At 38.4% G+C, this 21,373-nt stretch overlaps 1 protein-coding gene across 4 annotated transcripts in view; it reads right to left on the bottom strand.

Moving 5' to 3' along the window:
- Nucleotides 1-8,055: 8,055 nt before the first annotated feature.
- ZFAND4 (zinc finger AN1-type containing 4) overlaps nucleotides 8,056-21,373 on the bottom strand; it is an 87,448-nt gene continuing 74,130 nt past the window's right edge. For 3 of the 4 annotated variants that reach the window (XM_007080043.3, XM_007080041.2, XM_007080042.2), the window contains exons 7-10: nucleotides 15,690-16,865; nucleotides 14,862-14,916; nucleotides 9,385-9,502; nucleotides 8,056-8,405 (exon numbers count right to left, since the gene is read on the bottom strand). In XM_007080043.3, coding sequence (XP_007080105.1) covers nucleotides 8,270-8,405; nucleotides 9,385-9,502; nucleotides 14,862-14,916; nucleotides 15,690-16,865 — 1,485 coding nt within the window. In that variant the 3' untranslated portion in view covers nucleotides 8,056-8,269. Of the gene's footprint in view, nucleotides 8,406-9,384; nucleotides 9,503-14,861; nucleotides 14,939-15,689; nucleotides 16,866-21,373 lie in introns of those variants that run through there. The other variant, XM_042960564.1, reaches the window with a different exon arrangement.

Raw genomic sequence — 21,373 nt, 5'->3', positions numbered from 1 at the left:
GGACGCTGCTGGCCCGTCACGTGACACGCGCGTCACGTGTCCGCCAAGGGGCGGAGTTGTGGAGGTGTTGCCCGGCAACGACGCCGCGCTAAGGGGTGGGCGGCAGCGGCGGTGGAGCGGATCTTCTGCGCTCTTCTGGTCTTACAGTGGTGTGGGGGCAAGACCCGGCGCGTCCTCCCCAGTCCGGACGCGGAAGAGGGAAGCCCCCCCACCACTCCGGCTTCGTCCCTTTGTGACCCCTGGGCTTGACCGCGTATATTATTTCAGTCCGGTATTCTGATGTTGAACTTGGAGGGAAAAATGAAAATACTACCTTAGGTAACGGTAGCAAACGAATGCCCAGAAGAGCATAGGCAATAGTTTTGTTTACCCTAACGAACTCTTTGGTTTGCTTTCGCTCCCTAATCTGGAGTGAATGGCTATTCCACAGCGTACTCCATCCTCACCCCCATCAAACAAAGGGTGTGAGGAAGGCTTGTGGGACTTTCAACTTTTATTTTAAATTCTATTGTACTATAATTTTCATGAGGCTCAGACTTGGTATGTGTAAATACAAACATCTAAATAAGCATTTTATTCAGCATTCAGCTTTGTCCACATCAGACTTTCCCGATTATAGCTTTTACTTTGTCTTTAGTAACTATTTCTACCAAGTCGTTTTCCTACATCAGACTTTACATAAATAAAGTTTCAGCCACTGGCAATTTCTCTCAGAGTATTCATTATTAATTGCCTAAGAGACTAATAATTTGTACAATTTCTTCGTAAATTCATGACTGACTTATTCGCAAATACCTTCAAATATTTCAGAATTGTTCTGTTGTCCAGGAGTGATCTGTTGCATAATTAACTCTTCCATACAATCCTGATCACTTTGCATACCTGGCTAAGAGCAAATTGACAGGGTCAGAACAGTGGGCTCAAAATATCCTCCAGGTCAGTACAAGGTCAAGTATCCTCTTCTTTAACACACCTAGAATGCAATAATACAAATAGTAGAAAATACAGTGATGAGTTTTTCTCCATACTCATCTTTTACTATGGAAAATAGGTTACAAGTCCAGTTGCCACAGCCTGCTTGACTTTTTCTGCTGCTTCTGGAAGCAAATGTTCTGTGAAGGCAGGATAGTATCTTTCAGTGGTATACCTTATGCCTAGACCATGCTGGAGAAGCAAAAAAGTTGGTTAACCTATCAATGTGAATCTGTAGGAAGTGGCAAAGACCCTTCATAGATCCAGAGGGATCTGCAGTTAGGCAGAACTCATGGAAACAATGCTAGGATGAGTCCTGGCTCAGCCATACTATCTAGGCAATTTACTTAACCTTTCTGAACCTCTTCATCTACTTAAAAGATAGTATCTACTGAATCGTTATGAAGATGAAATGAAATAATGCTGGCACCTTAAAGTGCCCAATACATACAGTGCTCAATAAATGTTAACCATATATGACCTTTGGCAACAGGGTAGTGATAGAGGAGGTCAGAGTCCTGAGGGAAGGAGAAATGACAACTTGAACTTGTTCAGGTCCTGGGTCTGGATTCTCACCACCTGGACTGGAGTTGATCATTGTCAGCAAGGAAACTAAGCACAACCAAAAAGAAATCTTTGCACTTAGAATGGACGGCTACCAATAAGGCAACTGTTCATGGGTACCAGGTACTCACCCCAAGGGGTGTACTGGCTTTATGACAGCAGGTTAATTCCACATCCTGTTTGTGGTGATGGGGATTCCTAGTATATACTACTGGGCTCTCTACTGCTCCAGCCCACATGGGGAAGGAAATTGCCTACCCTCTCTGAGAGTTTGTAGGAAAGAAAGAAGTCCCCACCAAATGGCTGAACATATCTAACCATTTCTAGTTTTTCAGTTAGGGTCTCCTGGCAAACAAAATACATTGGTAAGTAGGATAAGATATACTTTAATTATATACGACTCTGTAACAGCATATCATGCAACACAGTGGGTGTACTAGTGTTCTCACTAGAATGATGAATGTAAGGAATAACAGGGGATCTGCAAACAGAGAAAGAGGTGGATAATAACCTGCTAAGGTGTTACAGAGCTATGATGTGGTAGAGCCAGTCTTGAATTCCGTTTCCTGATTCCAAGTGTAAATGCCTTTCCTTTTTATTAATAACCATAAAAATGTGGTTTCACTATATCTGTTTATTCTTTGATTTTGGCCTTCCTATGCTATGCTAAATGACAATTTTGCTTCACATAGTGTTTGATATATTCCAAAGTAGGACCAATGAGATATTCAGATTGATTAGATGTATACTAAGAGAAGAGAGTGAAGGAACTCCAAGGTTTTTGGCCTGTGCAACCAAAAAAATGGAACTGTCATTTACTTAGATGGAGAAAGGTGTGAAAATTAATAAAGGGAAACCTCACTAAAATGGAGTTGGGAGACCAGAAGGGGGAGCTCTTGTGCCATATGACTCCTCATCAATTACTGGAAGAATAATCAATAGAAGAAGGGATAACAAGAAAGAATCATCAGTTACAGGTCCCAGTAGGAAAAGATGAACAGTGCATCTCCTATGAGAAATTGACTAAACCAGAAATTCAGCCAATGAGAAACCCTTGTCACCCTGAATTCTTTCTTTTCTCCAATGGATTTTTGTTCAAAACAACCCCTCCTAGCTTCCTCCTTCATCTCCATAAAATAATGTTCCTCTCCTTCGCTAGACTACCCTAAGATTTCTGCTGTATCTTGTTTGTCCTGAATTTCAATTCTCTGCTATTCCCAAATAAATTTATTTTTGCTGGTAAAGTAACTGGCTTTTATTTTTAAAATCAACAAAGGATATGTGCAGACTTGGGGGGGGGGGAATCAAGAATTTTATTTTGGACATGCTAAATTTGGCATGCCCATTAGCCATCCAAATAGAGATGTACAGTTAGAAAATGCATAGAAGACACTAAAATTCTGGGGAGAGATACAGAGACATAAATTGATTGGTCAGTGGTATTTAAAGCCACAAAATTAAATGAGATCACACAGAGCAGTAACTTTATACCTTCTGACCTCAACCCAGGATACAGAATAGTTCCCATACTGACCAAATACATGTAGATAACTTAAAAAGTTTCAAGAAGCAAATTCACCTCCCAATGTATAATTCGCTATTTCTTTTCCACTTTATTCTGTTCCACTTTTTAAAAACTTCTCCCAACTCAATTGACTTTTTAACCAAGTAACAGTGTGGCCTTACAGTTTGAAAATCACTGAAAGTTGCTGACCTAGGACATTGATTGCATAACTGGAGGAAAAAGAAAAGATCCAAAGGCTGCTTGTGTAGCACTTCAGAGAAGGGAAGAGTAAGCAAAGGAAACATAGTAGGAGCAGCCAGAGATAAAAGGAGAAACAAAACAGAGGAGTCCTAAAGTCTAAGCGAAGACAATTTTTTAGGGAGAAGGAAGTGCCTCAGCATGTCATTTCCTTTGCTGCTGAGAAGTTGAGTAAAATGAGAACTGACCTTTGGATTTGCCAGTGGAGAGATCTTTGAGAGCTTGAGAACGGAGCAATTAAGATAAAGTGGTGCGGATACAAGCCTTATTGCAGAGATAGTAACTGGTGACAGCAAGCAGATTTTGCTGTAAAGACGAGCACGGGAATGAGACATCAGCAAGCAAGAGATGTGGGGGTTAAAGTTTTGCTTAAATATTTATATGCTAATAGAAATGGTCCAGTGATGAGAAAATATCAATGCAGGAGACAGTGACCACTGTAGGAAGGAAGTCCTTGAGTTGGCTGGTGGGGTCATCCATAGACAGGCAAGCAAGGGGAATGGAAAGGCACAGTACATTTGCTGTTAGATGCATATAGAATTTATTTTCCAATTGTTGCCAGTTTAATAAAACAAGAAGCTGAGAGTGAGGACAGGGAGAGGAGTGCTGGTGGTTTGAGGAGAGAAGGGGTAAAAACCATCCAGGAGAGTGCTGTATCCCAGCATCAGCCCAAGCTCCAGCCCCATGATTTCCCACATGGATGATCACTGTCTCCTGACTTCCATCTTTGGAAGACTTCCATCCAGTCTTTTCTTTACACAATCATGAGAGTGAGAGTCCAATTACGTAACCCCCCAGTATTTTCCTAATTCAGAATAAAATCCAAAGTTCATGCCTATCACATCCTCCATGATGTAGCCCCTTATTTCCTGTTGTCCCTCTCACTTGCTTTGCTCCAGCTGCCTAGCTTCCTTGCTATTTCTTGGTTTCCTCAGATATGGAACACTTTCTCCCATTTCCTCACTTCCTTTGTGACTTTACTTAAGTGTAACTTTCTCACAGTGGATGTACAGAGGGTGCCTTTAGGCAACCAGCTTGAGCAATGGAAACCTGAGTAAGCCGAATACAAACAGGCCCATTAGGTGACCCACCTCAAAATATCCATAAGCCCTAGTTGACCAATGGGTTACTTACACCAGGACACAGGTACCAAAAAAGGAAAATTCCATACATTTCGATACCTCCTCACCTTCCCCTTAACAACAGCCCCCCAGCACTGCCTTGTGGCAGTCTCTCTCTTACTGTCCTGCCCACCTCCCTTGCCATGTATTCAAAAAACTTCTATCTCCGTCTGCCTCTACTCAATAGGGTCATCCCACAGGATGTTTCTGACTACCCTTTCTAAAACAACAGTCCTATCTATGTCACCCTATTGTGCTTGGTTTTTGTTCTTAGCACTTATTACCATCTGTGGCAGAGCCTTTACAGCTCATTAAATATCCATTCCCCACCACCATAACTCTGGCAAATGGGTAAAGCCATAAGACTAGTTCTAACCAATGGGCTAGGAGCAGAATATAATACACTTCTAGATAAAATCATTTAAAAGTCAATGTGAAACCTCTAGCTTTCCCCCCCCCACCGCCCCCCCCCCCCCAGCTGCAGCAATCTTAGAGAATCAGCCTGAATCTCCTCATCAGCTACCCTGGGAAGTTGCCTGACTCACAATTTTGCGTGGGTGAGGAATAAACTTTGTTGTGCTAAACCACAGAACTTTGGGGGTTAATTTGTTATCACAGCAATATATAGAATCTATTCTGGTCTGGTTCAGGTTTCCATAAAATTTATACGTTGAACTCCTAACCCCCAGTACCTCATATTGGGACTGTACTGGAGACAGTGTTAGAATAGGCAGTTAGGTTCTAACAGGATACCTGGAGGCCAGCAAAAAGGAAGTCCTGACCAGCTATCAGGGAAAGTCAGAGGCTTGTCCTGGCAGCACTCCACAAGAAACCAGATCAAACCAGACAGACCCAAGATGGAGGATGCTGTGACAGGAAACCCATGACCAAATTAGAAAGAAAAAGTGAGAAACTCTGCTTCTCACCCAAAGTAACAACGATTCCGCCCCCTAGTTAAGAACTGTCAATAAACCCAACCCTCAGAGCACATAGCTCTCTACCTTGCCGGCTCTCATATCTCATCATACAGTTTCCGCTTTAACAAACTTTCCTGTTTCCATTACTCATCTGCTGTGCTGTGTGCCCGCAAGATAAGGTCATTAGGGTGGTCCTGATCCAGTAAGATTGGTGTCCACATAAGAAGAGACTAGAACACAGCTGTGCATAGAGGGAAGACCATGTGATGTCACAGGGAGAAGGTGGCTGGCTATCTGCAAACCGAAGACACTCTCAGAAGAAACCGACCCTGCCAACTCCTGGATCTCTGACTTCTAGCCTCCAGAATTGTGAGAAAATAGATCTGTTGTGTAAGCCCCCCAGTCTGTGGTACTTTGTTATGGTAGCACTAGTAAATGAATACAGCATCCTAACATACTGATACTCCGTCTGGAATATTCTTGTATTTATTTTTCCCCTAGAATGTAAGCATGCAATAAAAGCAGGGATGTTTAGTGGAGCACTACATCTACAGCACTTAACAATGGTGCCTGACACCTAACAGATGCTCCAATGGACTTGCCATCTTGTGCAATTCAAAGTCAAAATGATACTGTGGCAGGTTCCATGAAGGAAAAGTATATGGTAGGATGAGGAAGGGTACTAGACAAGAATACATGAGGGAAGGCTTTCTTCCAAAAGTAGTGATGGAGTCAGCATCTGAAAAACCAGTAGTCATTAAGGAGAAACTGGCTGAGAAAACTAAAAGAAAGTCATTGTGGGCAAATTCCAGAAAGTTGGGAGAAAGAGTGCAATTTGAGGCTGGAGAAATTGATGGGGGCCAGATCACAGGGGCCTTACTAGGAAGAATGATTAAGAATTTGGGTCATTTTAATCTAAGAAAAGAAGAAGTTACTGATATATTTCAAGCATTGATATGCTCAATTTTTTCAAGCTTACTACAGTTGAAGTGTAGAATATGGGATCATATAAAGGACCACAGAACTAATTCAAGAAGTCTAGTTAGGCAGCAGTTACAATAGGTCAGGTGAAGCCTATGGTAATATGGACTAGGGTAACTGCAGAGGAGTAGGTGAATTTCAGATAAGTGATATAACTAAAAAGAATGGACTGGTATGGACTAAATGTATGTGTCCTCCAAATTCGTATGTTAAACCTTAACCCCCAGTATGGCTGTATCTGGATTTAAGGAAGTAATTGAGATTAAGGGAAGTCATATGAGTGGGGCCCTGATCCCATAGGATTAGTGTCCTTAAAAGAAGAGACACCAGAGAGCTCCACGTGTCTGCACACCAAGGAAAGGCACACAATGAGAAGACACCCCTCCAAAAGCCAGGAAGAAGCAATCTTACCAGGAAACCACCCTGAGGAACCTTGATCTGGGACTTCCAGCCTCTAGAAACTGTGAGAAAATTAATTTCTGTTGTTTAAGCCACCCAGTCTAAGCATACTTTGGTAGGGCAGTCTCAGCAGACTAGCATACTAATAAAAATTGGGAGTATGGAGGTAATGTCTAGTTCATTCAGCTTTGCATGGAGAAAGAAACCCTGTCGAGCACCCTAAATTAGCTTTCTGGAACCACTTCAGATCCCACTGGGGTTGGGCTAGAGTTGCAAAGTCTATCTGGGTTGCCTGCCAGCTGTTTACCAGGGTTCAGGATCAGATTCAACTAAGCTTCCATGAAGCAAGTGAACTCCCAAAAGTTTGAACAGTGTATTGGTTACATCTGGGGAGCAGGGCCCTTATACCTTAAACGAATACCTTTATTCTTAAGAGTCACTTTTTCCAAGTAGAATAAATTATTGATTTATTTAACAGTTTTCTTTAAAAAAGTCTTAGGGCACCTGGGTAGCTCAGTTGGTTGAGTGTCCAACTTCGGCTCGGGTCATGATCTCACTGCTCATGAGTGCAAGCCCCGGGTCGGGCTCTGTGCTGATAGCTCAGAGCCTGGAGCCTGCTTCAGATTCTCTGTCTGCCTTGCTCTCTACCCCTCCCCTGCTCGTGCTCTCTCTTTCTCTCAAAGATAAACATAAAAAAACATTTTTTTAGGTCTTTATAAAAGAAAAAAGTATTGTACATAATCAAATAATCAAACTCATAATGAAATTGAATATTTATTTGAATTTCTCCTGGTAATAGCACTCAACATATAAGAAAAACAAACCAAAATATGAGATTTTGTTTTAAATATAGCCATTTTTCAAAAAGTGAAAAGGTGGATTCTATATTTAATGGCAACAAGTGAGACGCCTTCTATTGTAAAACTGCCATTCAAAAAAGTATCTTTTAAGAAATATATAGTATGTTTAACATGATGTGTTTTATGAATGGATACATATCTGAATGCCAATCTGAATATGGAAGAAATATGTGTGTTAAAACTACACTGGGAAATGAAATGTTTTTATAAAAAGTAGTTTGAAATAAAAGGAACTTGTTAGTAAATTCAATAAATTTTCACATGGGATTTAAAAAAAAAAATCTCCACCACCCACCCACCCCCCTCAAAAAAGTGGTGGATTTGAGTAGAGCCATTACGTGACGGCACATTTCTGTACACTGTGGAAGCTGGTTTACATAGTCAGTGATAACTTCCTAAAGTGCATCTTTTGAAGACTTGTCTAGTAAAATTGCAATGTCAAATATAAAATACTTAACACAAGACATGCAGTAACAAAGTTAAATCATTATAGTTTAAAGTTTTTAAAACTACTTTTAAAACATTTGATTGACCAAAGAATAAAGATGTCAAATATAGTAGCATTCTTTCTCCAACAGTGAGCACCGTATGCTTTTTTCATTTGGCAAATCTTTTGGAGTCGAACAGATATAATGCAGTCTGAACAGTATTTCTTCTGTCACTGTAATACAATTCCCAGGCGCAGAGCAAGAGCTAGATTTTTGGAAGTTTGGGTGCGTTAACCACAGGATTTGCCTCCTGTAAGTATCTCCTCCCTGCACTCTTGTAATCATAGGTGCAGCCGTGAGTTTCTGCATAACGATGAGATGCACAGAAGTTGTTTCCACATCTAAAGCACAAAAAAGTTCATGTGAATAGTCACATTTTAGAGAGGCTCATCTCCTTGGGAGATGAGAGCTTGACTTCCAGTATCCAACAGGAGCCCTGTGGTTCTCTTTAGCAATTTTCAGCACTGACATTTCCCTTGCACTCATAAACCAGCACAAGTGCCCCCCAAAGAGAATTAACTGTCCATGAATATGAAAGTTTAAAATAAAGGATCTATTATGAAATGAAACAGGATATAGATTTTTATGAAATGGTAAAATTGCAAAAGCTGATAGATATATCTACCATTTCTCTTGTATCTAGTAAACCTGGGAGAACTGAATTTCTAACAAATTCGGTCTCAAAAAAAAATTACGTAAAACCTAACTATGTCATAAAAGGATTTTTAAAATGTTTCTCGCAACAAGATGAACTGTTTCTATCTGAACAGAATGCACTCTAAAAAGCAGCAGTTGTTTTTAATGCCTGGACTCAAACTAAGGGCAGACACGATCCCCAGAGTGATTGATTGATATTAATCAATGCTAATGAAAGAAATAATTATGAGAAAATTCATTACTTTTTGTGAATAGATTATTCCTGTTTTGAAATAGAACTGTACCATATAATCATTAAAATTAATAGTACATTTACTTTAAATTTTTTTGTTGTTGTTCAATTTAAAAAAGAACCTTGGAGGAGGGATTCTTCCAAGTTGCATTCAAACAAAAACCACGCATATCTATCATAAGACAAAGTACACTCTGCCACTGGTTTAAATCTCCCAACTTGGAGGGCAGGAGAGGATCTCATGATTTATAAACTCATGAGCTGTCTACTTCGCCCTTACTTCAGCCACTTAGGAGCTCAAATAAGGGCTACCATCTGAACATCATCTTAATGATGTTACGAATAGCCAATTTAAAGAAGGTTTTATATTGTATCCCCATGCTGGGTCACCACAAAAAAAGCATCTCAGCTTTTCCAGTCAGCCAACCTGCCTGCATTCGTAGCTAGTAGCCAGTCCAGTTTTCTTTCCACAGAGAAAACAATGCTTTGCTGCTTTCTTCTTTGTTTGAACTGGGGCTTTCACAGGTGGGAGGTGATGAGTACATTCTCCTGATTAATGAAAGGACACCTTGATTACTACAGGCATAAAATGTTAAATGTGAAATAGTATTAAGCAAAACACAAAACACAACCCCATCACAACAAATTTCTTGGCCATAAAAAATTAATTTGTGCTATATTTATATCCAAAATTATCTACAAAATCTACAAGTAAGGATACAGTAGAACTGTTATATTTTTAAAGATGAGGTGGGTTTCTACTGACTGAGACTTACATTTTTAGGGCTTCTGTACACACCAGTATTTTTCTGATTATTTCTAAGGGCAATCAGTAATTGTAAAGTACACCAAACCTTGACAGAGAATTAAGAAAAAGTCTGGTTCAAAATCATTCTTATCAGGCCTCTGAGAAACAATGTATATGTAATACAAACACCCTATTCTTTTACGCCAAGAAGGAGCACCAGAGTATCAAGAAACTGGTCTTTTAGTCCTGATTACATCATTGAAATTACAGTTGTCAAACCACAGACAAGTTATTTATTCTTTCAAAACTCCAATTTGTTCTTTAAAAAAATTTTTTTTAACATTTATTCATTTTTGAGAGACAGAGAGAGACAGAGCACAAGTGGGGAAGAGCAGAGAGACAGGGAGACACAGGATCCGAAGCAGGCTCCAGGCTCTAGAGTTGTCAGCACAGAGCCCGACGCGGGACTCAAACCCACGAACCATGAGATCATGACCTGAGATGAAATCGGATGCTTAACCAACTGAGCTACCTAGGCACCCCCATTTTTAAGATAACATAACGTGGTTTTCTCCCTTATGTTTCTAAGTGTTTTAAGGTCAATTCAGTTCTCACATGTAAAAAGCATCCTGAAATTTTTAAATGTTGTAATTATATAAAATACCATATTATCAATAGTGACTAACATGGTGCACTGCTCAATTTCACAGTACTACCTTTCCAAAAAATAGTTACTGAATTTTGTACTACTGTAATGATTTTATGTTTAAAAAACAGCATATCTGTTATTACATAAGAATAATTAAATCAATTTCTTTAACTACTAGGTGAAATTCTCTTACAACTGAGCAAAATTCCAACAAACCTGACTCAAGCAGAGAGGCTCAAAGTCACCATCCACAGTTGTTATAATAACAGTACAAGCACATGGTGCTTGGTGGCACTAAAAGGCCAAGAAGCAAAAGGCAAACAAAGAAAACAGAACAAGGGGAAGGAATGAGAAGAAAAATGCTGGGTCTAGGTGGTACTGGTGCCTATTCTCCACTATTTAAAAAAGGTTTGAGAGACCTCGGCTTAATGTTTATATGGCAGCTAAAAGTCTTTGAAGATCCTTCAAGGGTTCAAAAAACTGGAATTACAATGAATTGGTGCTATGCCTTTTGCCATCCAGAAAGGATGCTGGATATACAAACCCAGTAACTTTAAGTCAGCTTTATTACCAGTCTGAAATACCTTCCCATTTCCTAGATCTTGCCCCAAATTGGAAACTAACTGAATGACTCCTAATGGTAGAAACAAAATTGAGAACAACTAAGTGAATGATTCCCAGTGGTGCCCTGGCACCAACTCAATTAGCACTTTCTTCTTCAAGTGCACTTAAGAGTTATCAAGAACAAAGGTGATGGGGTACTTTCCACTTCTTAAAAAACGAAAATAAGCATTTGCACAGGTCACAGAGGAAAGGCATATAATACCAGATATCTTCTGGAAGCTCATCTGATTGTAATTATCTTCGAAATTCAGGTTTAGGATATTCTTCCTCAATGGAATAATCTAATGATAATTATTTAATTAGTTCAGTGTAGTCATATTTTCCTTTTTTCTTTCCTTGGAACTGCTTAACTCAATGTTTCCCAAACTTTTTTCATTCAAGAACTCTTTTTGAATGTGCAGAAACACAAGACACAGTACGAGTTGGCACAGACACACAACTGCAGTCTTCTCCTACAAGAATAGTTTCTATACGTGCTTCTACCTACCGGAGAAAACCATTTATTAGTTACCTACTCCAAGTCAGGACCCATCACTAATATATAGGTTTGCTACTATTCTTCAGACTGGCATTCAGGGTTTGTATGTCCAATATGATACCTTTCCAACTTTCCAGAGTTGTTTTCTGTCACTTACCACATCATACCCACTCTGAATGAAGCACTAGACCCATTCACAGGTGCAATTGCTTCTAAAAATTCTAAATGGGTGATGTGCATTAAGGAGGGCACTTGTTGGGATGAGAACTGGGTGTTATACGTAAGTTTGAATCACTGGGTTCTACTCCAGAAACCAATATTACACTGTATGTTAACTAACTTGAACTCAAATAAATAAATTTAAAAATAAATAAAATAAAATAAAATAAAATAAAATAAAATAAAATGCTCTATTTCAACCTCTATTTCATTTCCAGGTGCAATCATATGTCTAAAATCATATGTCTAAAATTTGGTAATCATATGTCTAAAAATGATAACTGGAACTATGAGGATGGGTAAGATTTCCAAGGGAGACCCTATAGTAAAAAGCAAAGAAAACCAGTGGAAGAATTTAACAAATTAATTAAATAAAATGTATACCAAAACTCTCATGGACTCTTCAAGGACATTCAGAATGATACAGTTATTACTGAAAGGAAATGGCAGCAAGTTACATGGCCCTTGTTTGGGTAATCATCACTGCAGGCAGTAGTTGATGGCTTGACTTAAACAAAATTAACCAAAAGAATGTATACCTGGGGACAAGCAGAGGGATGGTAAAACAAGTAAAGAAAAAGAAAATCAGGTTTAACAAAATGAAACAAAAACAAAACTCTACAGCAATATGATAGCCCAGAATAAAAGAAGAAGAAGAAAAAGAAGAAGAAGAAGAAGAAGAAGAAGAAGAAGAAGAAGAAGAAAGAAAGAAAGAAAGAAAGAAAGAAAGAAATGAAACAGAGAGAAACAAAGGAAAAGAAACTATTTCAAGAAGGAGGCCCACAAGAATCAAACAAGGTGAGGATACAGAAGCATCCACTGGATTGAAATTGTGGTTATCTTTGGTGACCACAGCATCAACTATTTCAGAGGAAGGGTGAGAAGAGAAATGAAAAAGCACAGAAGCTCAAATTAGAGTTAAAAGTAGATAAATTATAGTGTGTGGTATTGGCATAAAGACAGGCAATAAAGAACCCAGAAATAAACCCTCACATATAGGATGAAATGATTTTTGACAAGGATACCCAAGACAATGGGGAAAGGACAGTCTTTTTAACGAATGGCACTGGGAAAACTGGATATACACATAATGAATGGCACTGGGAAAACTGGATATACACATGAAAAAGAATAAAGTTGGACCCTTATATTACACCATATATACAAAAATATATACATTAAAAAATTAATTCAAAATGTATCAAAGACCTACCTGGAAGACATACATAAAACTCTTAGAGTAATATATAGGAGGAAAACTTCATGAAGTTGGACTTGGCAATGATTTATTGGACACAATACCATAGGCACAGGCAACAAAGGAAAACACCAACAACATGGACTGCATGAAAATTAAAAACTATTGTGCATCAAAAGACATTATCAGTAGAATAAAAAAGGGAGAAATATTTAGAAGAAAATATTTGCCAATCACATATCTGATAAAGAGACCAGTATCCAGAATGAGAACACCTAAAACTCAGCAATAAAAAATGAAACAACCCAATTTAAAAATGGGCAACATATTTGAACAGACATTTCTCCGAAGATGTACAAAAGGCAAGCACATAAAAATATACTCAACATCACTAATCATCAGGGAAATGCAAACCAAGACCACAGTGAGATACTACCTCATACCTATTGGGATGTCAATTATCAAAAACAAACAAACAAACAAGCAAAACAGAAGATAACAAGTATTGGTAAGAATATGGAGAAACTGGAAACCTAATACACTGTTGGTGGTAATGTAAAATAGTGCAGCCACTATGGAAAACTGTATGGCAGTTACTCAAAAAATTAAAAATTGAATAAACATGTGAGCCAGCAATTCCACTTCTGAGTATATACTCAAAAAAATGAAAAGCAGGGTCTCAAAGAGATATTGGGGCACCCATGTTCATAACAGCAGTATTCACAAGAGCTGAAATGTGGAAGCAACACAAGTCTCCATCCACAGATACATGGATAAGCAAAATGCTGTATACACATACAATGAAATATTATTCAGTCTTAAAAAGTATGGAAACTCTGACACATGCTACAATATGGATGAACCTTGGGGACACAGTGCTAAGTGAAGTCAGGTACACACAAAATAACAAATGCTGTATGATTCCACTTATATGAGGTACTTCAAGGAATTAGAATTAGACAGAAAATAGAATCATGGCTGCTAGAGGCTGGGGTGAGCGGGGCGGGGGGATGAGGACTTAAAAATGGGTACAAGTTTTCAAGATAAAAAGAATTCTGGAGATGGATGGTGGTGATGGTTGCCCAACAATGTGAATGTTTTATATAATGGCATTGAGTTATACACTTAAAAATGGTTAAGACGGTAAATTTTATGTTATGTATATTTTACCACAATTAAAAAATTGAAAAAACATGGATATATTAAGACTTTAAAACTCTGGGCCTTATGTAGAAATGAAAAATAAACCCTAAGTACTCTTTAAAGGCATAAAACTCATGTGATAACCATAATATATATTACATTGGTTGTGACATCAGTTTTATATACTTTCATATAAAGTATCCTTTAGAACCCTGAGGCTAGAAAGGTGGTACATCTTTGGTAATGAGCTCCCACCCCTAGTCTGAGTCTAAAATTTCAAAAGATGATGATCATAATGGCTTCCTTGGAGATTAGGACTGGCCAATGCACCTTTAAGGTGTTATTGGCAGAAAGGAGTGCCAATGTTGCAGCTACTTCTGCTACTGTGCTTTGGAAAGGGCTGATTCAAGGACCGTCTTTTTCTTTTATCCAGAAATAATTAGTTCATCAAAAGGAGCTCTTCCTACTCTCCTTTATATTGGATTATGATGTCAAGAAACACCTCTCTAGGATACTCTTTCGAAACCCAACCAGCAGCCCAGCATGGCTCTAGAGTGGCCAGTGACAGAGGGTTGTGGAATTACACATTAATTCTTCATCCTTCCTGTCTTTTCACTTAGACTATATCTTTCCCCAGGCAACAGAGACCTCAATTTCAATTTTTGTTTTATTCTTCAAGTATGTTCTACAGTCAGTTCTAATAGCCATTTTCCTCAGTGGAACAAAGTTTAGGGAGAGTTTACTCCATACATACCACAAAGAACCTTCCTCTTATTTCTCTCTGAAAAAAACAGTATGCATAATGAAGTGATTGTTAGGCTTATATTTTCACAATTATCTGTAGCTTACCTACTCTTTTCCCTGCTGCTGTGTTATTTCCATTCATTCCAATGCCACGGGCAGACTATAATCAAAACACAAAACATCTACAGAGGTAAGTTAATGGAGAACAGAAGAAAAGATCACTAAACATGAAATACTTGTATTTTATTATGGAACTGCTGTTGGGCTTTCATTTAATTAAATTAATTTGACATCTGATTCTCACATGCAGCAATACTGTACGTATTTTTCTTTAAGAGAAGAAAATTTGATGGTGTAAATAAAAGTTCTTATATGGAAAAAATTAAAAATATTTATGTTAGGGGCACCTGGGTGGCTCAGTCAGTTATGGAAAAAATTAAAAATATTTATGTTAGGGGCACCTGGGTGGCTCAGTCAGTTAAGTGTCCAACTTCGGCTCAGGTTATGATCTCACAGTTTGTGAGTTCAAGCCCCACGTTGGGCTCTGTGCTGACAGCTCAGAGCGTGAAGCCTGTTTTAGATTCTGTGTCTCTCTCCCTCTGCCTCTCCCCCACTTATGCTTAGTCTCTCTCTCTCTCTCTCTCAAAATAAATAAACATTAAAATTTTTTAAAAATATTTAGTGTTAAAAATAGATGATAAATTGTTGACACAAAATTATTTTTCAAATTACAATTCTCAATTTAGGGCTAACACCTTATTTAAAATTCAACTATCAAAAAGATTTTCTACAAACTAGATTAACATTTTAAGAGAAACTTATAAAAAGAATTCAACCTTCAGCCTCCTCCCTTAAGTAAACAAAAAACAAACATGTAATATGATGAGTAACTACAAGGTTAACTAGTAGAACATATTGCAAACAAATACTTACTAGAAAAAAATCTGTAGGTTCTAACAGGGGAGAATTTTTCCTAAAGCTTTCTTCCTGAGAATGCTGGAGACTTGTAGACAGCCCCATTCCAGAGGTCCGAATCCTGCCTGCCCCACGCATGCTCTGTAAGCTATCTCTGCTTGCACTCCGGCCCAGCGAAGCAAGAAAACCTATATTATTTACACAACCAACAGGCTCTTTGGAAGCCTTGTTTGCCATTTCTGTGATATCCCGAGCCTCAACTTTAGAAATAATATCAGCTCTTTTCCCAGGTGAATCAACTTTAACAGCACGAAAGCGAGTAGTCCTAGAGAAAGAAGAATCAGTTATATTTCGAACATCTAGCGACCGAAGCACATTTTGTGAAGCAGAAGACTGGAGATTCCCAGACTCAAAACATTTGGACTGTCTCTGTGGTTTCACCAGAGAATTATGGAGTGACATTGGTGTAGAACAGCGAAGAGGTGACAAGAGTCTATTCTTGTGAGGACTTAATTCATGGTGGTTGAGAACTGTAGTTTCTACTGATTCACTGCTCAATATTCTTGCAACATGTTTAAGATGCTGTTCTGCAGCTTTCAACCCTTTATCATCATTACAGAGTAAGAACTCTGGATTTACCTTCTGTGTGCCTTCTAAGCCAATGCTCTGTTCATCGGTGTTTCCTTCTGTAAATAAAGCAAATGAACCCACTTCAGGTGGAAGTGATTCTTCAGTTACACATTCTTCTGAAGTTGGAAATAAGGTAGTGTCATCCTCTTTATTGGATGACAAATTTCCTGAAAAGTGTTTCGTCCGCCTAGGCAGGAATGATCCAAGATGGAGAACAGAATCAGCAAGCTCCTTGTCATTTTCCAACTCGGTATGGGGTATCCGAGGTGGTAGTTTGATGCTACCATTGGAATGAGACAGTGCGTTCATCTCCCAGTTATCCTCTTCCTTAAGAAAATCGCTAGCAATAGATGATATGGGTCTATCAGTGGGGGGCACAGTTGCCAAACTTGAAACGGCATTGCTGGAAGTTTCAGGTAGACATGCATTCCCAGCAGAAGGTAAACAAGACTGCCCAATGTGGGGGAGAACCCTTAACAATCTGTGGCGAGCAGCTGCCGTGGAACTACCAGAAGGTCGAGGAGCTATAGGTGGACGAGGTTTTACCTTGACAGCTTTCTTAGGCTAAAAAAAAGAGTGAATATATAATTCCTTACAGTCATTTTTGTCTACCCATTAACAAAAATTAATGAAGGAGGAAAATGTCATTTACTGCAGCACTGGCATTTTGATTACCTCAATCTAAAACGTCTTAAAAGATTAAAATCTGAAGTTTAAAACTGAGATGAATTTTGCTCTCTTCCTCCACGGAGTATAATTTTCTGAAAATATTAAAAATAATTTTATTTATCTTCCTCACTACTGATTATTTTCCAGAGTTTTGCTGAGAAGAAAATTCACTGAGTATACTAGATATGATGTTACTCACCTATTTTAGGTCCCCAACAATTTTTCCTAGTAAGATGAGTAAGTGTCAGCTACATAGGTACTACAGAAAAGAGTTAACAGGCCTACACTGCTATCCTTGAAAAGGCCTGCCTTCCAGGATGGCCCTTGGCTAGCTTCTGGGAACTTGTATTTCAAGAGGGTTCCCACCACCCTAGCAGAAAAGGTGCCTAACTTGTTTGTGCAAGCACTATGGTTTATGCTAAACACTGCCTTTCCTTCTGGGTGTCTGGCCTTTTGGTACTGGTACATCCTAGACAGAGGGTGCCTACATGAACTGCCCCAAATAAAACCCCTGGGCACAGACTCTCTAATAACGTTCCCTGGCAGACAATAATATTCCATATGTACTGACACAGCTCATTGACAGAGGGATAAAGCATGTCCTATGAGACTCCACTGGGAACGGGATTCTGGGAAGCTTGTGCTTGGTTTTCTCTGGACTTGAGCCATAAGCCTTTCCCCTTTGATGATTTTACTTTGTACCCTCTTGCCGTAATAAATCTTATCCATGAATCCAACTATATGCTGGTCCTGTGAGTCTTCCTACCAAATCATCAAACTGTAGAGTGGTCTAGGGGTCCTCAATATAGTAAGTTTTAATAAAAGTATCACAACAATTTATGATGTTATGGATAAATTTAAAAATGGAAGGATAAAGTAGCAACCTAAATGCCCATCAATAGATAAATGGATAAAGAAGATGTGCGATGTATGTATAACGGAATATTACTCGGGCATAAAAAGAATGAAATCTTGTCATTTGTGACAATACACATAGACTTTGAGGTATCATGCTAAGTAAACTAAGTCAGAAAAAGTGAAATACAACATGATTTACTTACATATGGAATTTAAAAAATAAAACTAACAGAAAAAGCAGAAACAGATCCATAAATTTAGAGACCAAACTGGCATTTGCCAGAGGGAGAGAGGTAGGGGGATAGGCAAAAGGGGATGAAGAGGAGTGGGAGATACAGGTTTCCAGAATGACTCAGTCAGGAGGATAAAAGGTACAGCATAGGGAATACAGTCAATAGCGTTCTGGGGTGACAGATGGTAGCTGCACTTGGGGTGAGCATAACAGCAGAATATACAGAGCTGTGCAAACACTATGCCATACACCTGAAACTAATGTAACATTGTGTGTCAACTATATTTCAATTTAAAAAAAAAAGTTAATGGAGAGATAAAGAAAGCAAAATAAGGGGCGCCTGGGTGGCTCAGTCGGTTAACTGGCCGACTTCGGCTCAGGTCATGATCTCGTGGTCTGTGAGTTCAAGCCCTGCGTCGGGCTCTGTGCTGACAGCTCACAGCCTGGAGCCTGTTTCAGATTCTGTGTCTCTCTCTCTCTCTCTCTCTCTCTCTCTCACCCTCCCCCGTTCATGCTCTGTCTCTCTCTGTCTCAAAGATAAATAAACGTTAAAAAAAAATTTAAAAAAAAAAGAAAGCAAAATAAGTTCATTGATTATAAGTAATAAGTAAGAGTCAAAAGATATCTCTCAAAAATGGAAAATAAAAGAGTAGAAGGTTAAGTAAGGAAAAAGCAGATAAAGGACATGATAATAAATATTAATCTAAAGTTAAACAATAGATGGGGCACCTGGGTGGCTCAGTTGGTTAAGTGCCTGACTTTGGCCCAGGTCATGATCTCAGAGTTCGTGAGTTCAAGCTCCGCATTGGGCTCTGTGCTAACAGCTCAGAGCCTAGAGCCTGCTTTGGATTCTGTGTTTCCCTCTGTCTCTGCCCCTGCCCCTTCCCTGCCCATGCTCTGTCTCTGTCTCTCTCTCCCTCAAAAAAAAATAATAAATAAACATTAAAAAAATTTTTTTTAATAAAGTTAAACAATAGAACAAAAGGCTTCTGAAGTACCAAAAAGTACACACTCATACACACACATATCCATACATACACAAAAGAAAAGAGACCATTAGAATACTGTAAATATATCAAAATAAGACATTTGAGACCATATATGAAAGTCATACTGCTAAATATAAATGTGATTAAGTTACCTACTTTTTTAAATTTCAAACTGGTTCACAAAGCAAAAAGCCAACTCTATAATGTATATAAAAGATACACCAAAAAGCAATTTAAAAGTTAACTTTGGGGCACCTGGGTGGCTCAGTTGGTTAAGCAGCCGACTTCGGCTCAGGTCATAATTTCGCAGTCCGTGAGTTTGAGCCCCGCGTCAGGCTCTGTGCTGACAGCTCAGAGCCTGAAGCCTGTCTCAGACTCTGTGTCTCCCTCTCTCTGACCCTCCCCCGTTCATGCTCTGTCTCTCTCTGTCTCAAAAAAAATAAATAAACGTTAAAAAAAATTTTTTTTTAAATAAAAGTTAACTTTATTTGATTTTTAAAATTTTTAAAGATTTTATTTTTATGTAATCTCTACATCTAACGAGGGTAAGCTCTTAATCTTGAGGTTGTGAGTCTGAATCCCACAATGAGGGTAGAGATTACTTGGAGAAAAAAAAAGTGTGCCTATAAGTGAATTCTAAAAGACATGGGAAAAGGTATACCAAGTAAATGAAGACAGTAAGTTATCAAGGGTTATGGGCCTGATATCTGGCAAGGAAAATTTAAGCTGAAAGGGATGGAACACTTTATAACAGCTGCAGTAAGCAGTATAATTAAAATGTAACGGTGTAGGGGCGCCTGGGTGGCTCAGTCAGTTAAGCGTCCAAATTCTGCTCAGGTCATGATCTCGAGGTCGTTGAGTTCAAGCTCTGCATTGGGCTCTGTACTGACGGGTTGGAGCCTGGAGCCTGCTTCGATTCTGTCTTTCTGTTTGTCTGTCTATCTGTCTCTCTCTTGCTCTCTGCCCCTCCCCCACTTGTACTCTGTCTCTTTTTCTCTCTCACTCAAAAATAAACATTAAAAAACCTTTTTTTAATAAATAAAATAAAAGTTTATGAAACAGTAACACAAGTACCTTCTTAAAGCAAAAAACTATGGAAGATGAAAAAGGAAATACACCAACGTCCACCAATAATGGACTTTCAGGTATCATTATTTTTATCAAAGAAACATTAAGCTGACCAAAACAAAGGAAATGGGGAATCCAAACAACTGACCAACAAGGTCAATCTTATAGTTATCTATCAAACTTTTACCCTGATGATAGAGAATGAATCATCTTCTGAAGTATACATGGAATATTCATGCAGAGTGATATTAGATCACAAATAATCAGGTTTTATTAAGTAGAAATATAAGCAACATTATCTGATTTCCATAAAATCATTGTTTTTAATTTCAATAAAACTAGAAATCAAAAACAATGACAAAGCAAAAAGCTTCTCTCACCAAGAATTTTTCTAAATGCTATTAAACAACTCTTGGATAAAAGGGGAATATCAACTAAAATTGCAAATTTTCTTTAAAAAAAGTAAAATTACTGCAAACTGACATGTGCCTCCTGATGTTTTGCACTGAGAAGAATGCATCATATAAGTAATATTCCTGCCAACAATGTTTAACCTGCATCCAATCATGATGAAACAATCAGACAAATTCAAACTGAGGATATTCCACTGGGACAAAGAGAAATTAGAATATAGATGACAGAATGTGTATCAATGATAAATCATGTGTATGGTAACTGTATTGTGGTTATGTAGGAGAAGACCCTTGTTCTGCAGAGATATATGCAGAATGAAGTATTTAGGGGGAAATGATATCTGCAACTAATTCCCAAATGGAATGGTGAAAAAATAGGGAGAAAGCAAATGTGAAAAAATGTTAATTGATGGGTCAAGCTAAAGTGCCTATGCAGGTCTGCTGTGCTACTCTTACCACATTTCTGAAAGACTGAACATTTTTCAAAACACAAAAGGTAAAATAAGTATTCAGACAAATGCTGAGAGAATCCACTGTTAGAAACCTTTACTAAATGAAAAGAAGTACTAAAAGAAATGATTCAGAAGGAAAATAATCCTTGAAGGAAGCATGTAATCGCAGGAAAGAATAAAGAGCAACTGAAAAGGTAAATATTCAGCAATGTTGCAGGATATAAAATCAACATGCAGAAATCTGTTGCATTTCTATACACCAATAACAAAGAAGCAGAAAAAGAAATCAAGAAATCAATCCCATTTACAACTGTACCAAAACCAAGAAGATACCTAAGAATAAACCTAACTACACATGAAAAGATGCTCAACATCACTCATCATCAGGGAA

Source organism: Panthera tigris, chromosome D2 (assembly GCF_018350195.1).
Source record: "Panthera tigris isolate Pti1 chromosome D2, P.tigris_Pti1_mat1.1, whole genome shotgun sequence".
Taxonomy (NCBI): Eukaryota; Metazoa; Chordata; class Mammalia; order Carnivora; family Felidae; genus Panthera; species Panthera tigris.
This window is presented reverse-complemented; position numbering and strand designations above follow the sequence as displayed.